General features: G+C 40.0%; 3 protein-coding genes across 4 annotated transcripts; all 3 read left to right on the top strand.

Annotated features, from left to right (window-relative positions):
• Positions 1-2,597: 2,597 nt before the first annotated feature.
• LOC137278055 (thiosulfate sulfurtransferase-like) lies at positions 2,598-7,571 on the top strand. Its single transcript, XM_067810123.1, has 8 exons — positions 2,598-2,706; positions 2,831-3,098; positions 3,699-3,900; positions 4,965-5,060; positions 5,270-5,405; positions 5,673-5,822; positions 6,165-6,289; positions 6,458-7,571. Exons 2-8 carry the CDS (start codon positions 2,977-2,979, stop codon positions 6,515-6,517), a joined length of 891 nt encoding a protein of 296 aa, XP_067666224.1. The 5' UTR covers positions 2,598-2,706; positions 2,831-2,976; the 3' UTR covers positions 6,518-7,571.
• Positions 7,572-7,841: 270 nt separating this feature from the next.
• LOC137278057 (thiosulfate sulfurtransferase-like) lies at positions 7,842-17,194 on the top strand. 2 transcript variants are annotated; one of them, XM_067810126.1, is made up of 7 exons: positions 7,842-7,975; positions 9,453-9,575; positions 11,862-11,957; positions 12,830-12,965; positions 13,577-13,726; positions 14,527-14,651; positions 15,203-17,191. In XM_067810126.1, the coding sequence occupies exons 1-7, from the start codon at positions 7,916-7,918 to the stop codon at positions 15,254-15,256; spliced, it is 744 nt and encodes a 247-aa protein (XP_067666227.1). In that variant the 5' UTR covers positions 7,842-7,915; the 3' UTR covers positions 15,257-17,191. The 2 variants fall into 2 exon arrangements, with proteins under 2 accessions (XP_067666227.1, XP_067666226.1); XM_067810125.1 differs by lacking the exon at positions 7,842-7,975 and adding an exon at positions 8,712-9,055 and having other exon boundaries at positions 9,374-9,575; positions 15,203-17,194.
• Positions 17,195-19,812: 2,618 nt separating this feature from the next.
• On the top strand, positions 19,813-25,995 carry LOC137278056 (thiosulfate sulfurtransferase-like). The gene is made up of 7 exons (XM_067810124.1): positions 19,813-19,998; positions 20,331-20,532; positions 20,890-20,985; positions 22,154-22,289; positions 24,030-24,179; positions 24,426-24,550; positions 25,692-25,995. The coding sequence occupies exons 1-7, from the start codon at positions 19,877-19,879 to the stop codon at positions 25,749-25,751; spliced, it is 891 nt and encodes a 296-aa protein (XP_067666225.1). The 5' UTR covers positions 19,813-19,876; the 3' UTR covers positions 25,752-25,995.
• Positions 25,996-26,252: the final 257 nt, after the last annotated feature.

The following is a 26,252-nucleotide window of genomic DNA, read 5'->3' as shown; positions in this document are numbered from 1 at the left end:
CAAGTGGAGCGCAAACAGTGATCAAAACGTGTCCAGTGACAACAATCATCCAACGTCTTTGGACCTGGAAACCATCGTATTATCATAATTTATTCCAGTACTCAGACTATATTACACTGGTCTTTAATTAAACAGCTGTAACAAAACAAAGCTCTGAATTAGAATTGAGTTCCATAAAATGCCCCATGTCCTATAGACCGTATAAAATCATATGTCCTACTAGTATTTCAAGGTGACTTGTCAAGTCCTGTACCTTATAACTTGATACAATAATATACACCATAAGACTTCAGTAACTGATACAGGTTGAAAAGTGAAATGTATCGTAATTACAAGCCTCCTTTAACAATAACATCAACTGGCAGAATTTAAAAGACTCCTTTACACCAAATTCATCGCCGTTGTAGCGTAGGTAAAACATGCACACAAATTAACTACGTGTATATTTGTTCACACATGACCTATCAAATGCAAGTAAACAAAATCATACATTTTAGACAAAATAATAATAATAATCCCTTACAAGTTCATATTAAAGATAATCAAATTATAATGCAAATGAGCCTATATATAGATCAAACGTGCTGTGTGAATAAAACATGTCTAATTTCTTTGATAGCTAAAATCACTTTAACTAAATAATTTACCATAAAATTAGCTTAATTCGTACAAAAACGTAAAATAACAATTGATTGAATAATCTAGATGTAAGAAGATACGAATCTTTACACCACAGCTGTCCTATCTTTTTCGATGCAATGGGATATCCTTATTTCCCTTTTTACTGCACGTAAAAGATGGCCGGAGCCGTTGGCGTTAGGTATATAACGTGTGTCCGTGCGTGGACTCGATATGAGGGAGTGAGTCCAGGAGGAATGTGTTTGAAGTTGTCATGGTAACGTTAAACATTTCAAATACAGACATCTTTCCGTCTAGCTACGGTCTTGATATTGCGTGTGTTACTGAAATATAAACTAGTTCTGTCAAGTAAGTCTATTTAGTTGGATACTGTTGGGAGACATATCCCCAGTTTCCAAACATGTTCTCTAAATGTTGTTGCAATGGTCACACAGCATTCTAGTTAATAGATACATGTTAGGAATATCTGTTGGTATCTCTGTTAGACAGTTAATAGTGTATTGGATAGGCACATCTACTCCCATTCTTTACAATTCACATGAAGGGGGCGGTGGTAGCCTAGTGGTTAAAGCGTTCCCTCGTCACGCCGAAGACCCAGGTTCGATTCCCCACATGGGTACAATGTGTGAAGCCAATTTTTCTGTTGTCCCCCGCAGTGATATTGCTGGAATATTGCTAAAAGCGGCGTAAAACTAAACTCACTCATTCACATGATGATGGGATGTTTGTGTTGATGAAATTAATAATAATGATGCGTAATAAACCACGTTTCGCACCTTTGCATGTAAGTTAACGTTTGTGGATTGATGTGTGGTACATATTTTGTTTTGTACTTCATGACAGTTAAATTAGCATCTAAATGAGGAATGCTGTATTTGTCTTTCCTTTATATAGTGAACTGAATCGAGTCCCGCGTGTTCCATCAACTATATAGACCTTCCCTAATCACTTTGTCATCGGGAGATATGTGGGTTTCATCCTAGGGTACTAGTTTTAGGCGACAAATGTGTTGGATTAAAAATGCAAAAAAGGTTAGGATATTTTCCCAAGGTCTGCGGCTGATGATCACGCTGTCTCAGAAATGTTCGATTGGGTTCAGATCTGGGCAAGACACTCTCTGGTTAATCTAGTTGTATGCAGCCGAGCATTGTCATGTTGTGAAATGACTTTTTGACTGTTCATGAATGGAATGACATGAGGCTTGATGATTTCATCACAGTTACGTCGAATTGTGAGATTGTCTTGGGCATCACTGCCAATGATGTCTTGTAAGGCCGCAAAGGTCTCCTGGGACGAATACCAGTCTCTTTTATCTTTAATCAGTCACGAAAGCGGTTCTTGACTGTTTTGTTCGACAATTTTACAGCACTACAGATGTTGTGGAGAGTGCGGCATGTTCCGTAAGTGTCGGATATACCTGTCCTGGGCGGGTGTGATATCTGGAGTCTTCCTGACCAAGGACGATTACATGTTGTTCCATGCAGCTGGCGTCCATGTCAAAGCCTTCCTACGGTACTCTGAGACACATTAAATAGCATTGAAACCGCCTGCTATTTTCCAAATGACCGGTAAATCTAGGCATTACTTCACTTCAAGATTTACGTTTGCAAACTGTCGCTAAAGCAATCAGTCCCCCTGTTTTATTGCAAAAGGTGCATCCAGTAATTAAAACAGACCACAATTTAAGTATTTAGTGCTGTTATTTTTATCACCATAACTTTTGCTTATGTATGTAAAGATATTTTCAAGTAGGTGACATTTGGTGAGAAACTTGGTTTGATGTGTTCCACTTCCTCTGCTTGCAAAAACTGTATTTTATTCTTGTTTAAAGACCTTACTGCACCCATGTGTTGATACCCTGGGTGATTTTTTTTAAAATATAAGGTTACTTTAGAAGTCTATATGAGAAAACATTTGGTGTTGTGCGACCAAAACGGAAATGGTTTCCGGTCATGCGCAGTCCGCACAAATGACAGATACTACTATTCTGATGAAACGTTTTATTCAGTAGAATATAAAGTAGGCTTCTAGTGAAAAAGAAGGCAAATGCATGTGTTGTGAAGCAGAGTAAGTTAAAAGAATATAGTTTTCAGCTAACAAGTATCAATTTTCAGCTAACAATCCTGACATGTTTTTCTACCAGATGGTATTGAGCTCTTATCGATCAATATTCAGCAACGTTCATTTTCAGGGGTGTCAGGAGTGTTGAACAAGTCGTCAATTGGCTGGAGCTGAATTCGCGTGAGTTTGACCTACTAACCGAAATCGCTGGGTTGAGAGCTAACGACATCAGTCAGACCAGTTGCGTCAAGTAAACCTGTTATTGACTTCAGCGAAATGGCCGACCCTATGGTAACTCCCGCATGGCTCTCCAGTGAAATAAAAGCTGGTAACAAAGATCTGAGAATATTCGATACAACCCGCGGACCTTCTGGACCGTCCATAGATGAGTTTAAAAGGTAACAGCTTTGAAAACGATGTTAAGGTCTATTTCTAATTTTTACAGTGTCCCACAAAAGGTCGGCTGCGTTTTGGAGGTGCGACCAATGTTACGTTTCAATAGACTAAAAGTGTTTCTCAGTCACGTTAGACAACTGTTGTACATCGGCTACAAAGCATGAAACTGGTCATATGACCAGATACATGTATATTTCAAAGCATATAAGATTTTATCTATATATTATGACAAAACTACCGCCGTGCTACTTGTCATGGAGTGAGTGAGTGAGTTTAGTTTCACGCCGCTTTTAGCAATATTCCAGCGATATCACGGCGGGGGACACCAGAAAATGGGCCTCACACATTGTACCCATGTGGGGAATCGAACCCGGGTCTTCGGCGTGACGAGCGAACGCTTTAACCACTAGGCTACCCCACCGCCCCTACTTGTCATGGAAAGTAAGTTTGAAATGGTCTACACATTGTTAGATATTTAATTAGAACTTTGAATAATCATAAGCAACAGCTTTGTTTAGTTCAGTCTTTATGTATGTTTTCTCGAAAATTAAAATCTTTAAAAAATTTACACTCCTTTATTTCAATTTTTAATATGTTTTCAGTGAGCATATAGAAGGAGCCCAGTTTTTCGACATAGCGAAAAATGCTCCCCACACTCAGTATCTTCCTGTTGGGTTACCAGATCCCTCTGTCTTTCAAGATTACGTGAGATCTCTCGGCATTAACGCATCAAGTCACGTGATCCTGTACGAAAATGCACAGCTTAATGGATTTGCAGCTCCTCGGGGATGGTGGCTGTTAAGAGTAAAGTATCATTCTCTGTTTACTAGTGTGACTATTTTCCTTTGTTACTTTGCTGAACTAGAATCCTAAATTCAGCAAAGTTATATATGAATATGTTCTTCAGCTTTTGCCTCAGGTTCCTTCCAGACCCCCCCAAAAAACATTTCAGATCGTAGTTATACTCTGCTTGATATTTACGAAATATAACAAGAACCAGCCCGGGGTCCGAACCGAACATCGAATATCAGTGACAAACACACACTTACACGTTGATAAGTAAGTGCAATACGTAAACTCAGTGTTAAATTCTACCCCGTTACACTAACGCTGGTGCGCTTCAGCAGAATGCCCATGATATACCCTTCTACGGACCTATTACCTGCACGTTTTGTAGCATACTTGTGTTCTGTGGGAATGTGATGGCTTCATTGTCCCTACAGCAACATGTTGGAACGAATATGTGGGGGCTTCATTGTCCCTACAGCAACATGTTGGAACGAATATGTGGTGGCTTCATTGTATCTACAGCAACATGTTGGAACGAATATGTGGGGGCTTCATTGTCCCTACAGCAACATGTTGGAACGAATATGTGGTGGCTTCATTGTATCTACAGCAACATGTTGGAACGAATATGTGGTGGCTTCATTGTCCCTACAGCAACATGTTGGAACGAATATGTGATGACTTCACTGCCCCTACAGCAACATGTTGGAACGAATACGTGATGGCTTCATTGTCCCTACAGCAACATGTTGGAACGAATATGTGGTGGCTTCATTGTCCCTACAGCAGCATGTTGGAAGGAATATGTGATGGCTTCATTGTCCCTACAGCAACAAGTTGGAACGAATATGTGGTGGCTTCATTGTCCCTACAGCAACATGTTGGAACGAATATGTGGGGGCTTCATTGTCCCTACAGCAACATGTTGGAAGGAATATGTGGTGGCTTCATTGTCCCTACAGCAACATGTTGGAACGAATATGTGACGAGGAATGTAATGGCTTCATTGTCCTTACACTTAAATGTTAAAACAAACTTTTGTTGGTAAAGTTATTGTAGTTACTATTTTGCCTTCACAGGTTCACGGTATAACGAATGTGTCTGTTTTAAACGGGGGACTGGTCAGATGGAAGAAGGAAGGTTACCCGGTCTCGGACAAGGAGGTCAACTATAATGTGAGTGCTCATTTGGGAAACATCATGCCACGACGATTCAGACAATAAAATACTTTAACATTAAAGTTTTGATATGAAAAATATTTTCATCATGATGTACATTTGAAAATGACACATCTTGATTCAACAGACCTTGTAAACATTTATAGCCTATGTTAGACAAACCGATATATTAGCCAACATAGATACATGCTGATCATATCCCGCAGAAAGGTGACGTGACGGTCAAGGTCAACAATAACCTGGTAATGCTGTACGATGACATCAAACCTGGAGATGGCCGACAGTTCGTGGACACGCGACACCCTGACAATTTTGCTGGCAAAGAGAAAGAACCTTCACAATGTACTTATATTAATATTTTACAAATTTTCAAACCTACGCCTGATATAAACAGAGACGTTGAAATGTACATGTATGATGAAACACATACACATTTTGAAGATTTGTTAACGTGTGCGTCGAAATTACCCACGATCAATATAATTGAATATCCGAGTCACAAACCGTTAAACTTGCAAATAACAGAAAACCTAAATGATACAGTTTTCATGTCAACGGGTTGTATATAGGAGTTCAGTGGTTTATAACAGTATTTAATTTTCCCCACAGTTCAGACATTCTGCATGCAGTTTGTCGGACTGAAGTCAGAAGGTCTGACGTTTCAAACCGGACACATCCCCGGGGCCGTCAACATCTTCTACTCGACTCTGTACGAGGACGACACCATCTCCCTTAAAGGGAAAGACCAACTTCTGCAGTGTGAGTTACCATAATTGTTTTATGTGAACAATTGACAGGCTTTCGCGTGTGTTTGAGACGGGTACATTACAGTATGCCTTACCAAAGGCAAAAAGCCGTGGTTCTGGTAATACCGCGAGATACCGTTTCACCCCTGTCGTTATGCAGAAAGGGAAATCTATTGTGACGTATTTAAGTGATTGTCACGGTATTCTAGCCTTTGTGTATTTCACGATGACTTTCTTTAATCCACAAACTTCAGTCAATCAATAACATTCTCACATTCATGTGTACATTTCCAATCTCTACATGTCTATTTATAAGGACACCCATGTAAGTAATAGAATGAGTTGTGTTGTCCAGTGTTTCAGTCCGTGGGGGTCAAAATGGACAAACCTGTGACGTCAACCTGTTACGTGGGTTTCACAGCCTGTACCCTCGCCCTGGCCGCCGCTGTGTGTGGGAAGGATGACGTCAGCGTCTACTATGTGAGTATAGTCCATTCTCGGCATATCGTGCTGCCATTTCAAACATTAACTTGTTTATACTTAGTCCAATGCGTAACATTTAACCTTTTTTAAATTCCAAGTTATCCTAGTGTTACTTCACGTTTTGCCGAGCTGTGTAATCTAAACTTATATGTTGAATGTTTGAAGGGTTCCTGGACGGAGTATGGACAAAGAGCTACTGCCGCCCAAGTTGAGTGCAAACAGTGATCAAAGCGTGTCCAGTGACAACAATCATCCAACGTCTTTAGACCTGAGAATCTGCTTCTGCTTTTGTAGTGATACCCCTTATTCTGGATGTTAAACGTTTGACGTCTTCCTATGGCAAGGGAGATAACGAACGGCCGAAATGGAACCGTATTTCGTAGCTCGATCGTTGCGCCACGGGTGGCAATCGTCATATTTTTAACTGAATATCGATTTTTTACCCGAGTTTGTATTCGACTATCTCTTGTCAAACCCCCAAATGCATCAAAAATTCCAATCTAGCTAGGCTAGGGCAATCTGGACTGATAGACTCAGTTATCTCGAAAATGAAGCGTTACATTATGAACAAAGCGATGATTTGAAGGCAGCAGCTCTTTAATTACATCCATGACATATGTGTGTTTCTGTGCTTTATACATAAATTGGTTGTGGCTTAACATGTAGAATCATACTGTTCACTCTTTCCTTTGTTGGTGGAAATAATTTTGTCGCTCTATTGTACCTAGTGATGTTAACGCAGCAGCGTACGCGTGATAATCAATCTGTGATAACCAGAGTGTGATAATCAACTGTTGTTAGAAATAATGTGTCTGGGCATAGACTCATTGTGACAAAAAGGAGTCTCGAAATGTGTTTGACGTTGTCATGGTAATGGTACAAATATACGTTTCTAGTACAGACAGCGTTCCGCCGGGCAATGGTATGTACACGTTCGGTCATGGGAGTCAATTTAGTTGCCAAAGGCGACTTATTGTTTGGGCACTTATCTCCTATTTACAAACATGTTCTCTAAATTTTGTTTCAGTGGTCACAGAGCATCTCAGTCAATAGATACATAATATGTATTCGTATCTCTGTTAGACAGTTAATAGTGCATCAAGTAGGCACATGTACTCCTATTCGTTACAGGTCTGTTGATGATTTGATGTCTGTGTTGATGAAATTAAAATGATATGTAATAAACCAGCACACACCTTGCATGTAAATTTACTTTTATGGATGGCTGGATTTCGTTTTGTACTTTGTGACTATTAAATTTGCATCTGATGGAAGAATATATTTCTATCTGTTTTCATGATTCACGTCCTGCGTGTTGCATATACACCTTCCCAACCAACTTTGTCATCGGTAAGACATGTGGATGTCATCCTCCGTTTCCAATGCGTCTCCAAATGTGTTTGGTTGAAAATGTAACTTTGAGGCAACTTAGTTCAAGATATTTTCTTGGATATCCTTTTCCGTGATTTTTACAAGCCTTGTTATCAACAAGCGTGTGGAGTGATGTTTCTACCTGCAAGAACGCCTTGTCACGTCCGATAAAACATTCAGTAGATAATATAACTGCGTAACAGTGAGGTCCACACCAGGCGAAGGCCTCAGTCAAACCTTGTCAACACAGTGATGACTGATGAAAGTGTGTCAAGACGACTGTCAGTATACACGCTACACAAGATGTTGCAGGTACTATTCACCTGATACGTTATACGTGTTCATTTTACTCACAGCTGAAAATGCAAATGTCTACACTGTCAACATGAGGACTTATGTGGTTTTCGCTACCCAGTCAACCAATTTAATTCAACACTGTAGGAATATATAGAGTATAGTACGGTTAGTATAGTGGAAGCTGTCTAAACCGGCACTCTTTGGGACCGAAGAAATAATCGGTTTAGACAAAGTGCTGGATTGTAGAGCTGATGGTATATGTACAAGCTATGGATGGGACTATGGAAGATTTTATGCGACCTGCCGGTTTTGTCAGCTTCCACTGTATATGTGTAGTAAAGGACGGTTTACATCACAGGTGATGTTTTCAGTTAGATGTGTAGTATGCACGACAAACGTGTAAATGAAGCTCAAAGGACCCTTCCAAAACAGTAACGTTTAATATTGCCAACTGCTCTGCCCTGCTCATCAGAATATATCTATTTCGAAATGTTATTGACCATTGGATATAAAACGGCATATGACCAATCTGGATTAAGACCATAGAATATTTTTAACACCACAAGAATATTTTAACGTAAATGTGGACATAAAGTTAACACAATTCGTTTCAGCAAGCACGCAATCAATCCTTTGCGCGTATACATGTTTAGACTATGAACCACTGGTTAGATCTGTCCAGGCCGGATCACACACTGATGAGATACGACTACACCGAATTGGACTTTGAACCAGATATAGCTCTGCCTGGAACACATATCTTTCTACAGAAACAGAATCACCGTTAGGTGCACAAGCAGTCCGCTATATCTATCTATGTCAGTGATATTTACTCAGAGCGAGGTGCACGCTCGGTACTGAGGCACTGATGATACCGCGTCACGTTCTGGCCCGATTACACTACAACGAGTTTCCCAATGTCATTTGCACTGATCGGAAGGGACTGCAGAATTAGCTAACGACGGTGCACAAAATGGTTTCACCGCTGGTGACTCCGGAATGGCTGTCAAGTCAAATCAAAGCCGGTAACAAAGATTTGAGAATTTTTGATACAACCATTGGACCTTCCGGACCTTCTGTGGATGGGTTTAGGAGGTAATGATAACGGCACACTATCGCCATGTCATAATGTAGAGCATGTTTGTTTTGTAATTTGCAAAGGTTGCGTTTTTTAGGTGCGTTGATGTATACACCGCACAGACTAAGTTAGAAAATACTGCCATATAAGCCTTGACATTTTATGATTGCAAAATGCATAGATTATAGATTACGTGTCTCAATTTATTCTTTTCTTTCACAAAATCAAGAATATTTGTGATAATATATTTGCACATATGATAAACATTTAAACTGACATAATTATTTTATTAGTATTTTTTTTAAATGAATGCATGTTCAAGTTCTATTTTCCAGTGAACATATAGAAGGAGCACAGTTTCTCAACATAAAAAAGCATGCCCCATTCACTCAGTATCTCCCTTTGGGGCTGCAGGATCCAGGAGTTTTTCAAGATTACTTGAGATCTCTCGGCATTAACTCATCAAGTCACGTGATCGTGTATGAAAATGTTCAACTGAACGGATTTGCAGCAGCTCGAGGATGGTGGCTGTTAAGGGTAGCGTACCATTCTCTGTTTACTGTAACGGTATATTTTGTGAATCTATTCTTATGTTATCTGGATGTTTAAGACTCCATATGTCAACAGTCAGAGAATTAAGAGGCCGTTAATAATTTATGGCTGGGGGTTGGTGGGTGGGTTTAGATGGTGATTTTAAGAGTGTTTGGAAGGGAGGGGGTGTCACCCATTTTGTTCTGTGGAGGTAGCGGGGTCATCAGTTTTGTGAACATGTTCTGGAGGGGAGTCATCAAGTTTGTACATGACAAGCAGGGGGTCACTTTGTACATTAATATTGGGGTGGGGATTGGATTTGGGGGTGTCGTTCACATTGTACTTGAACCTCCATAAAAATCATCATCATCCCCTAGCCATTAGTTATGAACGGTCACTAATCGCACTTCTTAGAACAGTAAAATGGGATGGGTTTGGAAACATAAAGTCATGATTAATTGACAGAGAAAAGCGAAGTCAGCAAAATGTACAGCATTTGTTAGACGCACTGTCTTGTTGAAAAATATAACACTAAACAAGTGCTATTTTACTTCGAGAGAACAGTCTAGTTTGATCTGCATATAGTGACGGCGGCGTGCAAGTGACTATCGGCGAAGTCATTTTGAAGACAATAAGCAATGTCACAAAGGTGACATAGTCCCCGCCGCAAAAAATCAGAACTAGCCTAAAAAGTAATGAAAATGAAGGTCTTAGACTAAGATGAATTTAAATGTCAACAAAAACATGACCAGTCAAAATCTCTTGATATTTTGCTAGGTAGCTGTTCAAATATTTTCAAGACTTACTTTGACTTTGGCTTGAAGTAGTAATAAAGAAATTGCTCATAAAAACATTCAAGAGAAGCTTTAAAGTCTGTGAATCCAGTTAACAGTTCTTGAGATATCTTGCTTACAATCTTAACATGCTAAAATCTTCAATGTCTACATGAACTTGAGAATTGCGTGATGGTCACCTCTGCGCATTCCCTAGATAAAACTGTGACAAATATGAAGAAAATCCAGTGAACACCTCTTGAGATATCTAGCGGACATGTTTACCATGCAGGTTAACATGCTGCAAAATGACGCTATGACCTTGGAAATTGCGTGAAGGCCACCCAAATCGGCTTGGCCCTGCAGCTTACTTAGATAAAGCTTGGTGTTAAATATGAAGAAAATCCAGTGAACAGTTCCTGAGATACCTCGCTGACAAGGGTTAAACGTTACAGACCCTTGTGACCTTTAGATGAAGGCCAAGGTCACCAAATCTGACTGGGACCTTTCGCATATCGCAATGAACTTTGGCACCAAGTATGAAAAGAATCTATTCAACGGTTCTTAAGACATTCCAGTTCGTATGGACGGAGCCTAATACTTTCTTACACACCCGCGGGTGAGAAACCCATGTGAGATAACTGGTATCACGCATATGTGTGAGATCGATTTCTAATCCCGTAATTGGCTACTCCATGGTGATGACCTAAGGTTGAGTTATGACGGACTACTTTCCTGATAAAAATTCATTGATAAGCTTTTCGTGCTTCAACCGAATGCAGACCTGTTGTTCGTGTCCAATACTTTATAAATCTATATAGCTGTCGCCTACCTTCATTGTGTGATTGCGTTGTAAAAATGTACCAGGATTTATGAAATAAATAGGGCTACAAATGTATGTGGAGTAAGTAGTCTGCCCAGTGACGTCACTCGTTCATGACGTTACGTTATGTGTCAGTGCGCCTCTACAGTCAGAGAAAGGGCTAAATATGCATCGGTTGATCCAAACTGTTAAGATTTTAGGTGTGTAAGAAACAGATTACAATACTCGTGTCTGTCAGATACCATTTATCTTAATTTACAACTCGTTGTATCTTACCAACTGGTAAGATAAATGGTATCTGACACACTCGTTTAGTAATCTCTATCAGGGATACTCTATATTCTCTCTATATAGGCTCCCTGTCTCTATATATCCCCCGCTTCGCTCTAAACGCGGGGCGGGTGATAATGAATAGTTCTTTTAAAACTGATGTTTAATCTCATGGAATGTCTGATATTTTGATGCTGTATAAGGTATAACAATTAATATACACCTGAAACATTAATGCACCTAGTTACGCGAAGTTGTTTGCAATGTCCTGAGATGACATCTGAGTGGGCAGATCTCACTTTAAAGATGAACGTCACAAAGCATTGTGAGTGAATGAGTTGAACTTCAAATTAAACGTTGTCCGACAGTGCTCCAGTTATAATAACGTACATGTGGCTGGTAAAGCCCTGATTTTCTTCCCTACAGTTTCACGGTATAACCAATGTGTCCCTTTTAAACGGGGGCCTGGTCAGATGGAAGAAGGAAGGTTACCCTGTCACAGATAAGGAGGTTGAGTATGAGGTGAGTGCTCTCTTGAGAAACTTGACGATAAACAGAGAATCTCACCCGGGAATAGAATCGTCTTTTTATATCGGTTATATCAGCACGAGTTTTCCCATTTTATCAACGAGTGGCGACCTGCATGTATTTGATATGAAATGACTCGAGGGTTAGAATCTATATATCATCCACTAAATTTGTCGTTCAAAAGATGATAAACAAAACGTTGCCTGTAGCAAGTCCATTTGAAGACTTGTGAGTGAAAACATCTAAGTGAACGAAAGTGATGGAAGAGGGAACTGGTGACACCATTACGTCATAAAAACAAGACATAAAAATGTAGTGCTACATTATTGAATAACATCTGCAATGCAATGGCATTTTAAGTAAACTACTATGTCCTTAAAACAAACTGACTTGTCACCTGTCAAAAATGGCTTAATTGCGGAGGCCATCTTTGTCAACAGCTAAGGGAGGTGAAAGTAATTCGAAAATATTGACCAATGAACAATTAGCTCAAAATTGACAAACTTCACTGACAGCAACATCTTTATTACGAGAGTGCAACGTTTCGATAAACATTCTTGTAGTATCGTTGTCAAGCTCAAGCTCAAAACGTAACAAAACGATATCTCCCAGGGGATATCGCTTGATCTTCTACAGGCGATATCTCCTCTGTAAACCAGTATTGGATGATAAACATTTAGGTTTAAAAAATACGCATCAAACCATGCATGCGCCTGTAAAGCACTAAAACAAAACATGCATGCGCCTGTAAACAAAACATGCGAAACATTTTAAAATACCTGTTAATTGTGATGTGAGACGTTGACGGGGAAAGTTGAAATATGTGTGACAAATTTTGATAGAAAAAAATGTACCATATTTCTCAGAAAGGTGACGTGACGGTCAAGGTCAACAAAAGCCTGGTAATGCTGTACGATGACATCAAACCCGGAGATGGCCGACAGTTTGTTGACACGAGAAAACCCTACCATTTTAACGGTGAAGAGAAAGAACCTTCAGCATGTAGGTGTTATCGTTACTAGTTACCTTACCTCATACACAGATGTCGTTTTCAGATTGTCTGAGCTCTCTTTTGTTAATTTCAATGTACCCAGAGGTTTTCCGAATGTAAATCAATGGAAGGGAGATAACTCTAAATTTGTTATTCTTTCTCGTTGTCGGTATTAGGTAAATTGCCTAACTCTGGTACTCCACGTTATGATCCGATACCTCTGTTTCAAACAATTAAAAATGAACACTGAGGTGAACGGTACGATGAATACGTTCTTCACTGGTCCCTCGGGCTCTGCCTCGAGACTAGTGAACACCCAAGTGAGGTAAAGGGTCACAAGTACCCCAATCGTCTAAGGCGCTTCAACTTCCTGTGCAGAGTTTCACGCTAGAAACCCATCGAACTAATGTGGGCTGGTATCAGGATTCGCTCGCATGACAGTATTTGATTTCTAACACCTGCATTACAGCAAAATTTGCAACAAAAATGTAAATAAATAGACTTTGCTGTGGGTTTTTAACACAAATATATTGGTAATAAGTTATTGACACATGCAGTCACGTGCTGGATCCTTATAATTAGTACTGGTTAATGATATTGATTTTATTCTGCTGACAAACAGTTCAAACAGCGCGAATGGAACTTTTAGGACTGAAATCGGATGGCCTGACGTTTCAGACCGGTCATATTCCCGGAGCCGTCAACATCTACTACCCATCCATATACGCTGACGACACCATTTCCTTTAAAGAAAAAGACGAGCTACTCCGAAGTGAGTTATCAGAGAGAATTTTACAACTGTTCAGTTTTCTCGTAGTCACCTAGGAACCTTCAGTTATTTACGTACAACCTGAAAAAAACGAAATCGGGTGCTTGTGGCGGGTGTATGGAATCATCGAACTGTCAAGAACTTCTACTTTAAATTCGAAATTCACATAATTACTTTCTGACACTTAGTGTCTTTTATGGCAAAGAAGGATCATCATCCATTATCAGAGAAAGCATAATTAATTTGTCGTAAAAGGTCCAATAGCGATGAATATTGTATGAATGGATCTGTGAAAATCAAGAATTAAAATTAATTCAATTCAAATCAAATCAAGATGATAGCACCCGCAATTTGGTTTTACGCCGTTTTTAGCAATATTCCAGCCATATGACGGCGGGCAACGCCAGAAACGGGGTTCAGACCTTTCATCGAGAATCGAACGCATGACTTCGGCGTGACGAGCGAACGCTTTACCCACTAGGCTATCCCCCAGGGCTCGACAGCTGATCAGACCTAACGGTGGAATGTAAACACAAAATCGAACTTAGACTTAATGCCTTCTGGTGATATTATTTCGGAATTATGTTTTCAAAAGCCCTGTATATTGCCGAGAGCAAGGTTCCATCTTCTTGGATCAACCAAACAGGCCTCGAACTTTATTTTTTCCATTCCAGACAACTAAAACAGGTTTAGGATCAGATATTGTTTCATATTACGTAGTTAATCTGTAATAACGTTTAGTGATAGAGATAGTAATTGTATATTGATAGCATCAAAATCTTCATGTTAATGCCTTGGTCCAGTGTTTCAGTCCGCGGGGGTCAAGCTGGACAAGCCCTTAACATCCACGTGTTACATAGGTTTTACGGCCTGTGCCCTCGCCCTGGCCGCATGTGTCTGTGGGAAGGATGACGTCAGCGTCTACATTGTAAGTAATACATCGGCCTGTGGAGCATATGGTTCGATATTTATTAAGTCGTGATGTATTTTGTCAACACCTAAAGGCTTTGCCATACACACCATCCCCTTCCAGATGGCATAATTAAAAGGACATAACTTATTCCAATGGTTTCTCTATTCATACATGATGCCAAGGGTTCAAACTAAATAATGAATGGCCACACAAGTGTCAGCTTTCAAACTATTGTAAACAGTGCCAGCTTGAACATCTGGACACAAAGTTTTGGAAGATCAATTTGGAGGTGTCTTTAAAAACAGCCCCTGTCTATAATTCATCCAATATCTTATATTTTATATGATGTTGTTTGAGGACATACCATTATCCAAGAGGTACCAGTTGGCATACCATTTTCATTTTCTGCAATTATTCCACAAACATTGTGATGACTCATATCTCGTGAACCACATTACCCACATAACTTGAGACATTGGAAATCGAGAATACAGTTAGGCTCACTACTCTTTGATATGCCCCCTTACACCAAGCTTCATTTGTAAATATATTTTGAATGTTTCAAGGGATCTTGGACTGAGTACGGACAAAGAGCTTCAGCCGCCGAAGTGGAGTGCTAGTTACGAGAAAGTACTCAATAGGTACAAGTCCCTGTCTTGTAGTCGTAGTGGTTGCTGCAGCATGCATTGTGACCGGCAGAGGTGTGTCAAGTGAGTGAGTGAATTTGGTTTTACACCGTTTTAGCAGTATTCCATCAGCCCACCAGAAATGGGCTTCACACATTGTATCCATGTGGGGAATTGAACCCTGGTCTTTGGCGGGACGAGCGAACACTTTAACCACTGGGCTATCGTCCCTCTCTCAAGTGAAGAACGGAGAGAATGACATTACTGCTTGAAACTCGATTCTTTGTCCATGTTAAACAGAGTAAGTGTATATTTGTAATTTGCGTCATTGTGATACTACAGCTATGACCTAAGCTCGACTATGACAATCATTCTATACTAGGACCTATGTAGAGACCTAATCTGATTTTGTTAAACCGGGTAAATGTATGTGTTTGATTTCACCATTGTCATGTTGCTGCAGCTAAGACCTATGTTCATACTCATTCTAGAGACATGGTAAATGGGGTAAATGTAATATGTATTAAATTTTGTTTATACCATTGTTGTGTTTTACAACTAAGAACTTTGTTCATACTCATTCTAGATATATGGAAAACGGGGTAAATGAATGTTTTTGTTTACAGCATGTTTATGCCTTTTTTTTGTTACTGCAGCTAAGACCTATGTTCACACGCATTCTAGGTATTTGGTAAAAGGAGTAAATGTATGCTTTTGTTTACACCATTGTTATGTTGCGGCAGCTAAGGCCAATGTTCACAGTCACTCATATTGTGTTCCATGTACATCACTGTTCCCATTCTATACTGAACAGCAAAAGGAATGCGACTCCGGTTGTTTGTTTTTAAAAAGAAGACATAAACATCCATGTTTACATTTATGAGATTTCAATTTTTCGAAAATTGCATTTCTTTTGTTGTTCCGTATATGTATGTATTAAACGGGATAAATGTATGTTTTCTTTTAACACTTATATTCTGTTACTTCAGGTGATACCTGTATAACTGCCGCTGTATCATTTTGCTTATGGTTGTGTGTGTTTCCTACTAAACCGCCCACTGACGGAGATAGATAATCATATTGTGGTGTTGTAGGCTTGTTTTAAATGATTGCCTGGAGGTGTTGTTGCGATGCTTTCCAAACATTTTCGATACTGTGATTGGGATGCAACATCGGCTGCAACAACGTTGAATACACTACTAAACAGCATCCTCCTAGGCGTGTTTCAGTGTGACAGAAAACTCTCCACAATGTTGTATGACTAAAGGCATGCTTTAAAACTTTCCATTTGTCAACTTATCAACATCTCTAACCTCACTGTTTACTTTTCTGAACTTTTGTATCGTATAGCGGATCGTTTTCTTTTGACGAATATTTCAAAGGTCGAATTTTACTCAGAGATGTTTTTGCAACTTTCAAGTCCTCAGTACAGCTTTCAAAACGTTCTGTGTTAACACATTTCATGGTGGAAAGGGTTTTGTGGCATTTACTTTTATTAAGTCTACTACTTTTAAAGTCTTAAAACGTTTGCAAGGTCAGGACTATCGCAAAATTCGTAAAAATATCATTATCGCAAAATTTTCTCGTTTTACAGCAGTATTCAGCGTTTGTCCAGGTTTGAACTCGTGTTACAGAAAGTATATACTTGAAACTTGATGTGACAATCATATCGTTACTCGACTCAGAAAGAATACGGAACCCCACTTCCGCCAATAATACATCTGTCACATGAATCACCGCTAAATATCTATTAAACATTTCCTGTTCTTTTCATTTGTTTGTTTTAAACATATTATATTCGAAAATGAAATGGACTTTGCACAAGGTATCCTCTCCCAAACATGGATGTATACTTTCTTTTGCCCGTCAGTATAGTATTACATATTTGTATGGTATTGACGTAATTAGAATAAACATCTTTTCACTGTTTGATGGGTTGTAATATGTTTTATTGTGTTATGATTGATAGTGCGTCAGTGTTGGTTGTCACTCGATCTGGTGTTGGAAATTAGGGGATCAAACAAGGAATGTTACATGCTAATTTAAAATAATATCTTAGTTTTCACTACCGTTTTACAAAGATCTGAATTAGTTCTGACGTGCAATGCTGTGTGTGTAGTAGCACCTAGCTATAAGAGCTTATTTTCATAAGATAGGGTCGCAGAAATGTATTAGAATGCACGCGCCAAAAACACGACGTTCAACCCGAAACCATAATGAAATGAGTGTCGTGAATTCAGTCACCATCGCCATCAGCAATATTCCAGCAATGTCACGGAAAGAGAATTGATAAATGAGCTTCACACATTGTACCCATGTGGGGAATCGAACCCGAATTTTCGCAGTGACGAGCCAACGCTTTAACCACTAGTCTACTCAGCTGCTCTCATAACTGTATGACGTATCTCACACATTCACCAACCCTCCCTCGCCCTGAGTAATGCCTCTTTCAAACGATGATATCCTTTGGTCTTTTACACCTTGTGGAATCGTTTTAGGAGGGCAATTGAGACTATTCCCTGGCGTGACGTAAATATATTTTTACCAGCATACATTATACTTCTCACTGTTGTTGACCAGGGTCTGCTCCTAGCGTCTTCCTTCTGTATGCTACCCGTGAAGATCCCTGTTGGAACTGATCTTCAGTTACTCATGCTTGTCGTAAGAGGCGACTAACGGGATCCGGTGGACAGACTCGCCGACTTGGTTGACACATGCCATCGTAACTCAACTGCGTAGATCGATGCTAATGCTGTTTATCACTGGATTGTCTGGTCCAGATTCGATTACTTACAGACCGCCGCCATATAGCTGGAATATTGCCCAGTACGGCGTAAGACTGTAGTCAGTCAAGCAGTCTTTCTGTATGACGTTGACTTTCTGACTACAGACGCCTTGCTTGCTGGCGTGATGTTTCCATTATCTTCCTGTAGTGTGATATGTATGCAGTGCGTAAATACGTTACAGTCACATTGTGAAATCGGTCATTTCGTGAAATGAAATGACTATTTCGCGTCATCTTGCGTAATAACAATCAATCAATATACTGTCATTTCAGGGCATGTCACTTAATAACTTGATCTACAAAAGTGGATCACAATTTCAACATTACTAATTGTCACTAAAAGTTAAAACGATTGTGGCAGCGACAGTTGCACATCACCATGGCTTTGAGGCATTTACACCAGTTTGTTTAACACTTGCTGAGTCCAGAACAGACACACCTCACAAACCCCTGTCCACCACATATATGCTCACACAAAGATAACGCAAGTCGAGTATAAAGCATACATATATGTAATTTTCAACACTAATTACAAGAAATATCAACAGGGTCAGATAAACAAAAATTTAAGCGAAAACATTTGATTGGCCGGCTGCAAAGACTGGTGGCAGTATTTAGTTTTGGAAAGGTAACAGGGTTGACAAGAACAGATCTTGCTGATGTTGACCCGTAATGTGACGTTCTTGTCGAGGGGTGGTGACATTATGACGGCCGCTCCGGGGAAGGTCATCGGTGGTCTGTGGGGTGGGTACATGTCGTGGTTATGTGTACGTTGAAATGACTCGCAAACATCTTGGACCAGCACAGCAGCTTCCAAACGCCCGATTGCTCGGTTTCTCGCAATCTGAGTTAGGAGTGGCATTGTTGAGCAAGGATGGTCAGGCCCAGTCAAAGAGCCACTACAGGTGGTGGAAATCCGTGCATCTTTTATTTCACGAGAAATGTGTGCATGATACCCACATGTTCATTGGTGTCTTCCGTTTTGGTGATTCCTACTTTTGGTGTCTTTTTACGCCGCATGAAGTATTGATAACACCATCAGACTTCATTACATGCCAAAAAACGAGTTTGTTCCTATTTGGTTGGAAAACTCGCTTTTCTTATGCGTGTGAGTATATATGAAATGACTTTTCATGAAATGACAGAGGTATGTTGACTGTCGTTACACAAAATGACGCGAAATAGCTGACCCTCTGATTTTGTTTAGTCATTTCATGAAATGACCGATTTCACAGTCAGTCCGACTGTAACATATATATCTTAAAGATCTGGGTCCATATCCACAAAGCATTCGTAACGTCTGTAAGACTACACTTCATGATACGCTTGCGAATTGGTAAGTGCTGCATGGATTGGGCACAGGCTCAGTGAGTATTATGTTACATGCGCATTTGACCTTCTTTTTTCCAGGCAGTATATTGTTTCGTACAGCCCGTCGCCACGGGTTGTAGGCCTACGCCACCTGTGAGGAATCAGAGGTGACTTTGCATGAGAATGTGTCTACATGTAGAGTGAGTGAGTCTGGTTTTGCGCCGCCTTTAGCGATATTCGAGCAGTATCACCTACCCATACGTATATTGTACTCATGTTGGGAACCGAACCGGAGTTTTCGGTGTGACGAGCTAACGCTTATACCACAATGCTAGCCTACCCATCCACCTTTAGTACGTTTGAATTTAATGTCGCATCGGCGTTATTTCAGCTAAATAGCGTACTGAGTCTGCTTGCTATCAACTAAGCGTGAAAGTTACAAGTAGTTTTATATGGTTTGACCTAGTGACCCAGATGTCTCCGCCAGAAGCTGTCGACATCTTTCTAGTGAGGGGGAAATGGCCTACCCTGTCGTAACACCAGAATGGCTGTCAAGTCAAATACATGCAGGAAACAAAGACTTGAGGATTTTTGATACTACAGTTGGACCCTCTGGGCCTTCGATAGATGAATTTAGGAGGTATGAATGCATAGTGCTTACGTTTGTTCGGTATTATCACACTGTTTGTATTGTAAGGCACATGGACCTGGTTGTGTTTTGGAGGTGCGACCAAAGGACTGTTTCTAAAAGGGTTTCGGTTAACATGCTCATGTTTATTACTTTAAAACTGTTTTAATTGGATTTGTTGTGTATATAGGAATAATTGTGAGAGAAACAAAGCGCTAAATCTAGGTTCACATTGGTCTATAGATATTTCAAATTGTGCCTAAACTAAATAGTAAATGTTTTATTACAGCAATGTGTATGCATGTATAAATTCCATGACACGGATAATTTACAATACATTCCAGCGCGCATATTGAAGGAGCGCAGTTTTTCAACCTAACAAAGAATGCCCCATTCACTCAATACGTCCCTCTGGGTCTACCGGATCCTGCAGTTTTTCAAGATTATGTGAGATCTCTCGGAATAAACACGTCCAGTCACGTCATCCTGTGCGAAAACGTCGACCAAATCGGATCTAAAGCATGTCGAGGATGGTGGCTGTTAAGGGTAATGTTTTATCCTCCATTCAGTACACAGATTTTTTCCAAGACTGGTTCAAGACGGAGATGGTGCTAGCTTTCGCACGTTAAGTCGAATGACCGGGTTCGATTCAAGTTAGAACAATACCTGACCATACCTCACCGCTTCATTATGAAGAGAGCGTAATCGTGTGTCTTCGTGTCTGTTTGTGTTTGTCGTAGATTATGTATAATCCCCAGGGAGTTGGACTGATGTGACGCTGAGACGCACATCCAATGATCGGAGGAAACAAATACGCGGAATATTGCTAGATGACACGTAAAACAACATTCATTAATTCATTCATTCAATGGTCTCGTCTGTCGTCACTTGTTATCCTCACAGGTCCACGGTTTGACAAACGTTTCTGTGCTGAGCGGGGGATTGGTCAGATGGAAGAAAGAAGGACATCCCGTGACGGACAGGCAGTTTGAATATGGGGTAGTGAACTCTTGGACAATATTTCGGCACATGTATCAAATTACTTAAAGAGAAGTGTCAAACATACGCATATGGCAAAAGAATGATGATAGTCAGTAAAAAGATCGTGCATTTGAATAGGTCACTTAGGGGATGTTCTCTTTTTGCCTGCATGTACTTTAGGGATTAAAATCACTGGGCCGTAGTAATCGTTACAACAACGGGATTAAAGCTATAGTCTGTAGTAGAAATGAAGTATGCCGACAGTTATGTAGACTGTTAAGTTTTGTTTATTGCATACAGTACCCGCAAATATACGAACATAAGTCATTTGAAAATATGGAGACATTTTGTATTTTACTAACATTGCATAAAACATCATATGCATACACAATATTGCATATATACCAATATACGAAAATGAATTATCTGACAAATATGATGACATGATAATACAGCAAATACACAAAAGAACTCTCTGGAACTCGCACTCTCTCACACGCACACACATGGTCTTACCGAAATATTCGTTGTATCAACATATCCGATGTTAATTGCTTTCTTTGCGATATTTATGGCTTTGTTTTCACATTTGCGACCTATATAACGCCTTTAGTTGCTGTATGTTCGATAATCGCGTAATTTGTCCTATTTTATTGGTCTTTTTTATTCCGATAGATAAGAAGCCCTGCACATGTTCACCAAATACTCCCCCTCCCCCCACTACGCCAAACGTGCTTTTAGTAGAATAAATCATGCGAAATCTCAAACAATAACGGCGGCAGGTAAAAACTGTAATATTGAACAGTTTAATGGTAAAATATGAAGGCAGTATGAAATATATTTCTCTCTTAATCTTTTATTATTCCTATTCCTTCGCTCCGTTGAACCGGAAGTCGGAGAAGGAGTATTGGAGGCAAATAACGATCTGACAAGTCATGTGTGGCGCTTAAAATGTTGACTTATTAATGTTGAACGTGAGTAATTATCAACTCTGAGGTTGGAAATCTGAGAGCACGCCATGTGAGAAAATGGGTGACTATCTTTGATGTTGGCGATATTTTGTTTTGATATTAAAAATAAAGTATTTGGCTTTCATTTCCTCGCTTCGCTCGCATTTAGAAAGACGTTTTTTCTCTGTTGCAGTGGAAGTGATATTTGTCAAATTCAGAGTGTTTATATTCCACAGAAAAGTGACGTGACAGTCAAGGTCAACAAAAGCCTGGTAATGTTGTACGATGACATCAAACCCGGAGATGGCCGACAGTTCGTGGACACGCGACACCCCGACAATTTTGATGGCAAAGAAAAAGAACCTTCAAAATGTAGGTCTGCTAGCGAATGCATCGGAACCGGAAATACTAAAGGGGCGATGGGTGAAACACACGTTTGGTGTCTCCAACCCTGATGTTACTGAAATATTACCCACGTCACTGAATTTTGAAATTCTGATGCCAATAGCTTTGAACGTGTTAGCAGATCATTCGGCTAGATCCGGGATAGAATTGACCTTCAGAGCCCATACTTGTCTTCAGAGGCGATTAACAGGATCAGGTGGTCAGGCTGTCTGACATGGCTGACCAAGTCAAGACATAGATTACAGAAGCGTCTTGTTCCCTGTTTACTGGGTTCCGTCCTATTGTGCAACTTAGTGCGATAACCTAATTCATTTAACTGGATGCGTATATATTAATCAGAATGATCTGATACGTCTCAGCCCTTGTAGACTGCAACACTATATGCTCCTTCTAATCCTTGCAAATACGCCGTACAGTGTGCTCTGTCATACAGTGAGCTCTGACAAACGGAAACCTGAAAATCGTGGGAATCTCAAAACGAGACTCTGCCGCTAGAAAACTTTGGCGGTCTGGTACGGAATTGATATTGAATCAGTCACATTGTGCGATACACAGCTACTGTGAATAAGAGCAAAAACACATAACAGGTGTAACCAGTGAGCCAAATACATTGTGAATCATTTTACGACCTCATCAAACAGGGATAGTCTGTGATTTCTTAGTTAAGACTCGACATAAAATAGAGAAATACGGTGTTAATACGATGTTTAAAATAAACAATTCATTGGTAAATACAATTTTATTGTGAACTGGAATTCGGTATGGCATGTCATCGTGTCCCTTTCGCGCAGATCATGCTATTGATCACTGGATTGTCCGGTCCAGAATCGATTATTTACAGGCCGCCAACTGTGAATATGTTGGATATTGCGGGGTTAACATTGTTGTTGACAGTGTGCAAAATAGTAACAGTGTAGTAAAAATCCAGTCCGGCCAGTAAATATCCACACTCAATGGCCCGACTGGCTAGTGAATTTTTATTAAGTCATTTTGTAAATATATCACTCTCTTCAACTTGTTAAGTTATAATACACTTTTAAATCAAGCCAGATTACAGTCTGATAGAAATGTCCGCTTAGTGATGAAACCCGTGTCCACATTAAAATGTCAGGTTAGTGAATTGTGTTGTGAGCTTGTAGCTTTGAGACAAACTTTGGAAACTGTTTTGCACACTGATTGTTGAGACAGTTTATTTGATGCCATGCACAGGATGCTGCAACTTAATGCTTGAGGAGGAGTACGCAAATGCTGATGTACGCCACAATCTACGCGGTGTCTTCCACAGGCAATCAAGTTTATGAAGAGATCAAGGTCTAGATTTTCGAAGCTCTCTTGGCGCTAAGACGGTCGTAAGATAATGCTAATGTATAGCACTTACGACTATCTTAGCGTTAAGAGACCTTCAAAAATCTAGGCCCAGGAGTTAAAGCATCATCAACGATCCAGTCACATCCACACAGACAGAATGTCAGACGCCACAATAGCTTCAATACACAGGTCACTAACCAATGCTGCAAGATGATGGCGTGGCATAGGTCTATGTTCGATCACTAGATTCTCTGGTCCCGATTTGATATGTATGTATGGGTGTCATAAAGATGTAACATTCCTGAGTGCTGCGTTTAACAACAAACAACATCATTCGGCTTTTGAAACAGAGATCTGATTACTTGGAAACAGAAATCCATCTGTTCTCTATTCTGACAGTCCAGATCTACTGCATGGGGTTTCTGGGACTGAAACCTGATGGTCTGAGGTTTCAGACCGGTCACATTCCTGGAGCCATCAACATTCCCTATCCCACACTCTTCAAGGAGGACGCCATTTCCCTTAAATCTAAGGAGGAGCTTCTCCAAGGTGAGCTACCATCGGAAAACATTACCCTCGTTTGACCGGAATATTGTTCAGTTTTATGGATGCCATCTTCATTCGGCTTCCAGAGCACATTTATTACCTTTGTCTCTCTTTGTGGGAAAGATATACACTCTTATGCCTAGATGTCTTTAACTGAACATGGTTCAGCCAATCATATTGCGACACGTAACCACTGCTGATTTACGACCAGTTGATTCCATAAGCTAATATTGTGAGCTGGCGGTCCAGTGTTTCAGGCAGCTGGGGTCAAGCTGGACAAGCCCTTAACGTCCACTTGCTACATCGGCTTCACAGCCTGCATCCTCGCACTGGCCGCATGTGTCTGTGGGAAGGATGACGTCAGTGTATACTATGTGAGTTTAATGCATTTTCTACCACGACTCCAGGAAGTACTGTAAATTGATTGGTAAATTAAAGTCATTCATAGGTATATAGTCAAGTTATCTACCTCTGAATTTCCAACAGGGTGTGAGTTTTCTGAATATCTGACTGACGCGGTTGTAGTAGAATGTAGATATCATATTGTGTTGGAAAATCAGAGGTGTATATTGAAATTATAAAAGCTGTCACAACGCCTTCGGCTTTAAATCAAATTTAGTGAGACAGTAAGTTTAGTTTTACACCGCACTCAGCAATAATCCAGCTATATAGCGGCGGTTTGTTTATCTCCTAACTATGTAAACGTGATACTGTCTGATATGGATAGAGTATCTACTCATCCGACAGCAATGAAATATCATTTTGTGAAGAGTTTATTTCGAAGTTATATTCTGTGAGATCCCACCGTTTATCCTTTCAAAACTATATTTAATTGTTGGGTTCATTGTCACATTCCATATAAACATATTCCATTTCAAGATATGCATCAGATTTCAATTTAAAGCAAATGTTTACTTGATTAAATTCCAGCAGTGCAAAGATTGTGTGTGTGTGTGTGTGTGTGTGTGTGTGTGTGTGTGTGTGTGAATAATGAATAGATATTATATTAATTAGCCATCAAAACACTAGTGACGTGTGTCACTCGGGTTGTTCATTAAGATTTGGCACGTGTGAGAACATCTCATCAGTAACGAAAACGCATGTTAAGTAGGATTAAGATAAACTACACGGTAACTGTACTGTATGTAACACTTATAAATCGACCCCTGCTATCTGTCGCAATGCAAGTTAAAAATAGACTCCCACATGATCTAAAACATGTGATCACGTCCGGACGTTTACTTTCTGCAGACAGCATAAGTTCGACGCGATCTCATATGTTTTAGGGCATATAAATTTGTTTAAAAATATGCAGTTGTCAAAATAGAAACTTTGTGTCGTCGATTTACGTTTTTCATCTAACTTACCATCTGAAACTGCACACGCTACATGATTACGTCCGAGACAACCTGACAAATGGTAACCTGCGTTCCGCCTTCCATGTGTTATCGGTACACGTGTATGTTATGATGATTCGTTGTTATTACTACTGACTGTTGATTACATTCTTCAAAGGGTTCCTGGACGGAGTACGGACAAAGGGCACCTGACGCCAGTGTTGAGTGCACGAACTGAACACGTAGCAAGTCCATCGTCTTCTGGTCTTGATGTGCTGCTGCTGTTGATTTTGATGATGATGATGATGATGGTGACGACGACGATGAACGAGACTGCTGTTGAAGCGATGATGAATGCTGCATGCATCCATTGTAGGTCGTTGGTGCTGTATATAGAGAGGTGACTCAGTTGCTGACTCAGATTTAGTGAAATTAAACATGGCTTTTGTAAACTGTTAGGAATAAAACAAACAAAATATGTTTTTCCCCAGTTCCAAAGTCGCACGCATTACAGCGATATAGAGTCCGCCTCGGTTACAGTTATGGAAGAAAAGAAAACTCTATAAAAGTTCTGATGTTCTGAAAACGCTTTTTTTTCTAAAATCACGAAAAAATTGTGAACGACACGTGTATTTTCTTCACTCAGAAATGTGAAGCGAACCGAAAGTGTTGTTTTGCAGTTGCCAAGAGTTTTTTACTTGAACTTCAGCAACATTCAGTGTAGAGACTGACACAGAGT

This window comes from Haliotis asinina, chromosome 3, assembly GCF_037392515.1.
Source record: "Haliotis asinina isolate JCU_RB_2024 chromosome 3, JCU_Hal_asi_v2, whole genome shotgun sequence".
Classification (NCBI taxonomy): domain Eukaryota; kingdom Metazoa; phylum Mollusca; class Gastropoda; order Lepetellida; family Haliotidae; genus Haliotis; species Haliotis asinina.
Note: the sequence above shows the minus strand (reverse complement) of the source record. Positions and strands in the feature narration are given on the sequence as shown.